This window comes from Lissotriton vulgaris, chromosome 3_1 (genome assembly GCF_964263255.1).
Source record: "Lissotriton vulgaris chromosome 3_1, aLisVul1.2, whole genome shotgun sequence".
Taxonomy (NCBI): Eukaryota; Metazoa; Chordata; class Amphibia; order Caudata; family Salamandridae; genus Lissotriton; species Lissotriton vulgaris.
The window spans coordinates 298,523,539-298,532,739 of record NC_141689.1 but is presented as its reverse complement, the minus strand read 5'-3'; the positions used below and the strand labels follow the sequence as shown (position 1 = coordinate 298,532,739).

The 9,201-nt window shown below is 43.9% G+C and overlaps 1 protein-coding gene across 1 annotated transcript; it reads right to left on the bottom strand.

Annotated features, from left to right (window-relative positions):
• Nucleotides 1–1,952: 1,952 nt before the first annotated feature.
• PMAIP1 (phorbol-12-myristate-13-acetate-induced protein 1) lies at nt 1,953–6,733 on the bottom strand. Its single transcript, XM_086960491.1, has 3 exons — nt 6,667–6,733; nt 6,342–6,507; nt 1,953–4,182 (listed from the first exon to the last, which is right to left on the bottom strand). Exons 2-3 carry the CDS (start codon nt 6,418–6,420, stop codon nt 4,070–4,072), a joined length of 192 nt encoding a protein of 63 aa, XP_086816617.1. The 5' UTR covers nt 6,421–6,507; nt 6,667–6,733; the 3' UTR covers nt 1,953–4,069.
• Nucleotides 6,734–9,201: the final 2,468 nt, after the last annotated feature.

The window sequence follows — 9,201 nt, the reverse complement described above, 5'->3', positions numbered from 1 at the left end:
GGACAAAGCGCATGTATTATTCTTCTGTTCTGCGTACACACACTCTAGGAAAAAGTGGATAAAACCTATTTGCCGTCTCTTGTGTTTCAGACGTTTTAGTGAGGCGGAAAGAATTTTTAGAACTGAAATAACCCAATCCATTGTTTTTAATGTAAGCAGATATCTCTTATCTGTGGAGATAGTACGAAGGAGACGGGGTCTCAAGCTCTAGTGACACTTGGTCAGACTTTTATCTGAATTAATAAAATTGCTAGAGGTGGGATGGGGAACCACGAGTCTGTGTCAGTACTGCCTATAATTTTTACCATTTAGTCTCTCTTTTCTTTATCAGGAAAGAGAAGCAATACTACTCATACTAAGCATGCTTTAATGAAATATTAATCGTAATGCTGTGAATGTACAATTTTTAACGAATGGTTTATGTTTTTAGATTCAAAAATGTATTTATGGTTTTAAAATCGCAAATGCTCCTGATTGATCTTCAATTAGTAAAAATGAACTGTGGGAAAAATGGGCGCGGAATAGGATATTGGTCTATAATACATGTACATCTTTTATGGTTCTTGTTTTAACCAAAATAAAGATATTTGACTTGACTTGACTATCCAGGTCTGGCTCAGCCTGCCCTGACACTCCAAAACCAGACAGCCAATACACACAACAACAGAGCACACTGGAATATTTAGGCAAGAAAATACCTACATCCTAAAAGTGTTTTTTTCGATCACAGAATATAAAACTAATCGTCACTAAAAGATGCACTTTCATATTTGGAGCTCAGGCATACTAAATTCGACTTTCCTATTAGGTTCTTTGGGTCAATTAGGATTATACCAATTTATACAGCCAATTTACAATAGGGAGCATTCGCGCTGTGGCACTGAATGGCGGTGGCATAGCGTCCAGAGCGTCTAACACCAGCAAACACAGAGGAAATGAAATGAAATGAAATGAAATGAAAGCAGGATTTGTATAGCGCATGGCTGCCCGTGAGCGTCCCAGCGAGGAGACATATGCGAAAAACTGGAAGGGAGACCCACGCCAATGGTGTCAGGTGTAACAACCACCTTGACACAGCCCCTGACCATCTTCATGTTCCTTACAATCTCTTTCGCCTATAATTGATTGGCATCAACATCTTCCTAATTGTGCCTGACATATGAGAGCTACACATTTACATTCCAAAGAATGTCTGCCACTCTTGAACTATCCCCCAAAAAATGACAATGTACTCCAAAAATATGATATATCCTTTTGTCAACTGTTTCCTTTCTTGCATGAGATGGCATGGGCAGGAGGGTGGCACCACCCGAGATCAGGCTTACTTTAGGCATTATCAGTGTAACTTACTAGACCTACTTGACAGTTTGCTGGCCGTGGGTGGTGGGGTGAGGCCTACACTGAAATTTCTCGCAGTGACGACCCACGGGGTCTGTACTCTGGGATCAAAGAGGGGCTTTGAATAGTTCCTTTCGGACAGCCTGTGTAAGTGCAAAAGTCAACTTTCAGTCAGAGTTAGTAGGCCTACTTGAGACTGTTGGGTGTGAGGAGGTACACAGAAATGATACCAATACTCGGTGTGGGGATCCAGGTGGTCTGTTTTCAGAGCTCAAATGGGGGCTTCAAATTGTTCTCTTCTGAAAATCTGTATAAATCAAAACGTTCTCATGGGCAGACAGAAATGTGTTTATTAGGCAATTTTGAAGTTTCAACCCCTCTACTTCTAACTAACCATGCCCCTTTTACCTCAAGGCATTTACCTGTCACACTAAGTAAAAGGGGTTGAGACTTTACCTGTAACAGAGAATATATTTTGACTGTTCATTTTGTTCGATTATGGTGACCCAGCCAATTACAGGATACACAATATTACCATCATGTTGTTAGAAATGGTTGCACATAACTGTCCCAGTTTCCAAAATGTATTATTTTAATTGAAACAATGACAACAATTTGTTTCTTTGAATTCATGTTTTTTATTGCTTCATCGAAGTACAAATAAGATATGAACATTCAATTCTCATCCTTTTTTCAACTTTCAAAGCCACAGCTTATTGAATTAGGCACGGTCATTAAGAAATACATTCAGACTCGTTTCATAAAAACATTTTATGGGTCCTGTTACATTCCTATCCTTTGTGTTGTCTCTCCTGTTGAAAACGTGTTTAAAACAGTAACGTTTTGTCTTTTTAAAAGCAAAAATCCTAAATGCTTGTAAACAATGCATCTTTGTTCATGTGTTGTAAACATAATAAAGAAAACGGTAGAAAAAATGATCACACTTACATTGAATGTTTAAGTACAATTTATCACCTTAGTACACATCTTAATACAAATACATACAAAATTATATTAAAAATTGTAAATAAATAGTTTTTAAATTAATTTATTTCAACAAACGTGTGCCTCTTATCTTTTCTTTATATTATCGTGATACACCCTGTGCATCTGAAAGTGCAAACAAAACACTATTTCTTCACCATTCTTTCAAGCATTCAATACGGAAACTATGGTGGCCACGTGGTGATTTCATAGTAAGACTCACATTACATTATTCCCATTAATCTAACCAAGTTTGCCGTCCTGTTTGTCAAATGTAGAAAAATTGTTCAACAAATTCACAATAAAACCTCAGTGGAACTTTGGTTATCTTCATTCAGAGCACTCAAAGTGTGCTGTAGGAGTTCTTAAACAAAAAAAATAGTTCCTGCCAACAAATATCCTTCATGATTCTTACAGAAAGCTTCATTAGTAGTATGGTCTTAAAGGGGAACATGTGATCTCTGTTGCCAGGTAAGTATCTATGAAAAGCTGACGGAGCCCTACAACGAGTCGTTCACATGCCAGGCAACGACATCCATGTTCCACACTCCACCCAAGTCAGGCAGGTGGTACTGGCCTGGCAGGAAGTCTCTCTATTTCTCAATTGGTCCAGTCTGCCTCTACACACATGCACTCTTCAAATACATTCCCATAAAAAACAGGTATTCCTCGGAGTGCTGACTTTCACGCCAGTAACTGGGCAACATCCAGCAATTTTTTTTTTTGCTTACCGCGCACACACTCATTAAATTACATACAGACGACCCACACCGAAAACCTAAGCTATGCACACAACTAACATTACATCTGCACATCCCTAAACAAAAACCCTTGCTACAAACCGTCACTATTAAGGCACAAGCACATCACACAGGAAGACACAGTCTCAAAAATGCTTCCGTTTCTTAAAATAGTACAAAACAACTATTTCTGTAGTATCCCATCAAACTCAAACAGTATGGAAGTGTGAAGGGCACAAAATTCACCAAAATGCTTTACTGATTTCAACACCTTCAGAATTAAAAGCATGGCACAATAACAATGTATTATCATCGAACTGGTATACGACCATTGAAAACTCAACTTAATGCTTTAATAGAAATAAAAAATAACATCTGTAATTCATAAATAAAGTTGTCCATTTCCGTGTGCTTTGAGAATGTCTAATATAGAAATCGGGGAAGACGCACTTGAACTCCCATTTTTTGTATCCAAAGAAGAACTTGTTAATTGCACATTTCTTAACAGTGCTTCTCACACGATCTGACATTAGATTACAGTATTTTCAGATCAAGGCCTTATCAGACGTGCTCGGCCATGAACGTACGGCATATCATTCTCATGCAGGGTTCTATAGTTCAAAAACACACACATCCCATGGATTTACAGTCATGTCTCTTGCTGCAGGTGCAATGCTGCAAAATTTTCCAATAAGAAAATAACAGGGTTCTCCATTGCAGCTCCTTGATAAGACAAATCCTCCATGGAGCACATTATGGCATAGTTCACAGTTCATCAGCAGTCTGTGGGGTACCACTCGCCACACTCTTTTAGTCCACAAATACTGCCATGTGCTTCTTCATGTTCGACTCCACCTCTTCAATGTAGAAGGCTCTCGCCATCATTTTATCCGCATGCTGGCGTGTCTAGTATTCCCTTTTTGTTTTAGGGTATTTTTATGAGAGATGTGCAGCATTTTTATCCTTTTTTATAAATATTTTTAGTTTTTCTGCCCAGAAAGCTGCCATCAAGTCCCAGGGTTGAGGAGCTTCGAAAGTACATTGATAATTTTCTGCTTTAGATCCAGTCTGTCGCCAATTTCCTGCAGCTGCGAGGCACATTCCGCAATGGCTTTCTTCTCTGCAAGACACATTTGGGAGAAAAAACATTAGTTAATGGACATTGACATTTTAAGCAAGACGATTCATGCATCAACTGTTCTTAAAGGTATATTGCATATTTTACAGCTTCACGTGATTTGTGAAGTTTTTCACTTTAGAGCAGGCAGAGAAATTCGTAACTTCTGCGACAATTTTTCAGTTACCACTTTAAGGCTAAAAAGGGCTCCATTTAGATGCTTGTAATTTCGACGGGCTCTTATCAAACCCATCAGAATGATTGCTCCCCCTATGATCGAGAACTTAGTGGGCTTTTCCTCCATACTGCCATCGTGGATTGAAAACATTTACAAAATGAAACCTGCAGAGCAAGGTTCTGCGTGCACTTCCCATAATGGAATGAAGGCTCAGAAATTTCGTATTCTGCTACCCTACACCTACTAACGGACTAATTGAGCGCTCATGTAAATCGACAGCGGAACCTTCACAAAAAGTCTCGACCCCTCAACACAAAAATTGAAATTCTGAGATTGGTCACTGTTTAACACTTTTTTAGGGCAACTCACACTTTAACTTGGAGTACTGCATCGGTGTGCCTGTCGTAGTTTTAGAATCGAGAAGTTGGCATAACCGAATAAGAAATGTGACTTATCTCAGACGTGAATCAATTCTATTTTTACAAATGTTCTTTCCCAAAAATAATTTCATCAGGGTCATTACTACAACTTGTCACGTTTTACTACATCAATACTATACAAAAGCCGTGAAGTTACAAAAATAACACTGTTCAAGTTCCGGTGAGATGGGTGAGAAAGAGACTATGTCAAGGGACACTAATATGGCCGTGATTCATTTTTAATGAGGTGTTTTCCTGCTCAAAATATGTAGATTAATGGAGATAAAGCTGTGGCAACACATGGGACGCATACAGCAGCACTACCAAGTGGGGCCAATACGACAAAAGCGGTACAAACTGAAAAAATACACTAAACAGAGGAGTTGCTGATGACATTCGATACAAAAAGGAGCCTGCGTATAGCACTGAAAATGAAAAATATATTGGAAACATTTCTTTTTACGTGGATATATTTATTGTGTGCTATTGAGAAATAAATGCTACTCTACACTTCAATGTTTTTAAAACATCGGCATCTAGCTGCTTCTCCAGGGATTGGAATACTGCACTTTTTGGAGCCCATTTTTTAACAGAACCGAAATACTTATTAAACGATATAAAAAACAGGAATATGAAACGAATTAAAAACAGTTGCGTTTTTAAGCAGAATATTGACGAAGCAATTCCACAAGAAAATGCACATTTGAAAAAACACGGAAACAGGAACACGGTGGCCTTTTCCGCCTCAAATTGGCATGGCCCATGCTCCATGGGGAACTCCCCGGCCCGAACACAACAGATCTATAGGGGCAGATGTTCCCCCTGAAATAACAGTTCGGGTCACACCAGGGCAGACGCCATCTCTCACCCCGAGTTTAAGGTGACGGTTTTTACAGGTTAATTAAGGGCCCTGCATTGGTGAGTTCTTGGTGACTCAGTGCATTATCCAGGTCAGTGGCAGCTTACTCCACCCACGTCAGCTACCCGTGGCATCACTTCCCTGTTATTATCTGCTGCTTAATAACCCGCGTCCTTGTTTAATCTCGTCCTTGCCTGACCCTATAGTCAGGCTCCTAAAAGCCCTATTACTCACCCATTGTTTTCCAATTTAGCACAGTGAGCTATACTGACCCCCAAATTATAGGTTAAATAGAACAAACAATCTTAAACGTACTCTCGGTCGGATATGCATTATTTTCCTAATGGCATGCCCTTAATGTATTAGAGTTTCCCCTGCAAGTCAAACCATTCAACGGAGAGTCGACGATGGTCTAAGAATCCCAATCAAGAGCCGAGTGTAGGGTTTAGATGGCAGTTGTGGGTCACTCCAGGTTACATGGTCTCCTTGAACATTCATTATCAAACCCTATACAGCTTATAAGAGCTGGCATGCACATACAGTTCCAAAAATGAATATGCCTCAAGACAGACGTTTCGCGAGTACGCCCCTAAGAGTTTAAATTAAAATAATAGATATTTTAGTCACTAAATAGGTGAGAAATAGAAATATTGAATGCGATAAGGAGAGTAACACCTCTTAAGGCGAGCTCCCATACATGACTTACCGGCTGAAGACATGATATCAATTTGCTGGGCAGTTTTTCTCGACTTCCTCTTCGGAATCATGGTGAAGGCTTTGCTCATGGAGCTGCAGGGGCGGTCTGGGGCCTGTTCTCTGCGCTCAGTGCTCGGCTCTCTGTCCTCCGTGGTCGGCTGCGGGTGCTACGGTCGCTGTCTTGTACAGGGCCTGCCAACAGGTGCGCTCAGTGCTCGGCTGTCTGTCCTCCGAGGTCGGCTGTGGGTGCTACGGTCGCTGTCTTGTACAGGGCCTGCCAACAGGTGCGCTCAGTGCTCGGCTGTCTGTCCTCCGAGGTCGGCTGTGGGTGCTACGGTCGCTGTCTTGTACAGGGCCTGCCAACAGGTGCTCTGCCGCCGCCGCTGCCTCGTAGGCTTCTGTGTCTACAGCGTGAGGTGCTTCAGATACCAGCGGCCGCGCGGGGCGGAGACTGCGGGGATTCCCACAGCCTGCCTGCCTGGCCCGCCCTCTGAGATAAATATATACCGTGTATGTAAAGGCGCGAGCAGGAGAGCGGAAGGCGGAAGTGCCTCGTCTTGGCCAGACATGCCCGGGCACGCCGTGCTGCGGCCCTGTGCGTCAGTCCGTCCTCTCTTTCCATTGGGCCCAGCAGGTGTTAGCAGATGCCCCACGGCAAGAAGATCCTGCACTGTGCTGGGGATTACCCCTCCCCCGGGTTGTGGGGGTTGGAAGGAGAACGGAGCATCGTATAGATCATCAGAAATGGAGGGGGGAGAAGGGGCGGAAAAGAGAAGCCAATCCCCATGGGCGTCCGCCGCTTCTCTTGGCCCCATGCGCACGCCCATGTGCACAAATACATCCAGGAGGGAGGCCTGACACCGGGGCTCTCCTCAGGCAGGAAATCCCCTTTTGTCTGTAATTTAGGCATTACAGGGAACAAAACTGTTCCTGCAAAAGGCCTCAGCTCCCTGATGGGGCACCTCGCACTCCTCTGAGCACAAGAGCAGCACCACCCCGCCCATTGTCATTCTGTGTGGGGCTGATAACTGCCAAATACAGAATGTCAATGGGTCAGTCTGGGCTGGCACAGCATGTGGTGGCCTCCTCCAGCCTCAGTCAAGGGCAAGGCATTGGGTCACACAGAAGTGCAAATAAACCCATGCTGCTAGGTGAGAATCCAATTAACCAAAGGAAGGCGGGGAAAGAAGGAAGTTGAAAGGAGGGGATTATAGTTTAGCATAGAATTGATAAGTGAAAGGGTGAATGGATGGACCTATGAGTGAAAGGGTGGATGTAAGGCTGGATGAGTGAGTGAAAGGGTGGGTAGATGGACAAAAGGATGGATGAGTGAAGGAGTGAAAGGGTGGATGGATGAGTGAAAGGATGGATGAATGATAGGTTCAATGGATGGATTCATGAGTGGATGAGTAGATGGATGGGTGGGTGGATGGAAGGATGGATGGCTAAGTGAAAGGGGAATTGAAAGGAAAGGGGATTGGTAAATGGATGACTGAACGGGTGAGAGGCTGGATGGATGAGTTAATGGATGTGTGGGTGTAAGAGTGGATGGATGAGTGTATGGATGGATAGGGTGAAAGGATGGATGGATGATGGGTGAGTAAAAGTGTGGATTGAGGGATAGATGAGTGAAATGATGGATGGAAGGAAACGTGATGGATAGGTTTGTAAATAGATGAATATGGACATGGATGTTTGTTGGGACGCTTTGAAAAATCCCTAGTGCTCACGTTGGGATCCTGTGCTGGAGAAAACTTTCCTGATTCTACCGCTACAGCTCGCGGGGGGCCTTGAGTAACACCAGTGAAGCCTGGCCGTGGAGATTATCGCCCTTCGACTGTGGCTGTGGGTGTCTGTACTGAGCAGGGCTGCGAGCGAGTTGCGGGCGCAGGACTTCAAGTCCCAGGAGCGCCCGCCTGACCCAATTGCCAGCACCTGGGCCGCTCTCCCTGCATGCTCCTCCCCACCATCGTGCTTTAAAATCTATGCCCTTGGATGTTTGTTGGGACGCTTTGAAAAATCTCTAGTGCTCACGTTGGGATCCTGTGCTGGAGAAAACTTTCCTGATTCTACCGCTACAGCTCGCGGAACCCGCTTCGCGGGCCCCGCTTCGTGGTGGGCCTTGAGTAACACCAGTGAAGCCTGGCCGTGGAGATTATCGCCCTTCGACTGTGGCTGTGACTGTGGGTGTCTGTACTGAGCAGGGCTGCAAGCGAGTTGCTGGCGCAGGACTTCAAGTCCCAGGAGCGCCCGCCTGACCCAATTGCCAGCACCTGGGCCGCTCTCCCTGCATGCTCCTCCCCTCTCACATTGACCGAGCGATACAGAGTGATCTGCATCACATTTAATGCAGATCACTCTGTACAAGCCAACATATCACTCGTGCACCTGTCTCCCTTTCTCTCTGGACACCTTCCTCCCTTGTACACAGGGCCTGTTCTAGGATTTGCGAGGCCCTGGGCTAAAAGGGAATGTGCGAGGCCCCGTGCAAGGAGACCATTCACAGACACTGTGGGAGGCCTATTGTCCAGCATTTTGTCGCCCCCCCACAGTTTTAACTTTGAGCTCACAAGCATTTCTCACACCTTCAGTGGATAGGTGTGAGAATTGCTTGCGGGCTAAAATTTAAAACTATGGGGTTATTTGCGATTCGTTAATTGCTAATCGCAATTAAGGAATACCTCCCCATTCATTTCTATGGGCCTAAAGGCCCATAGGAATGAATGGGAAGACATTCTCAATTTGCGATTCGCAATTAGCGAATCGCAAATTGAGAATGCGATTTCAAGGATGCAGGGGTGTCCAAAGGATACCTTGTTGCACCCCTGAAATCAACCTGTGCACATATGTTGTGCACACACATGCCCTTA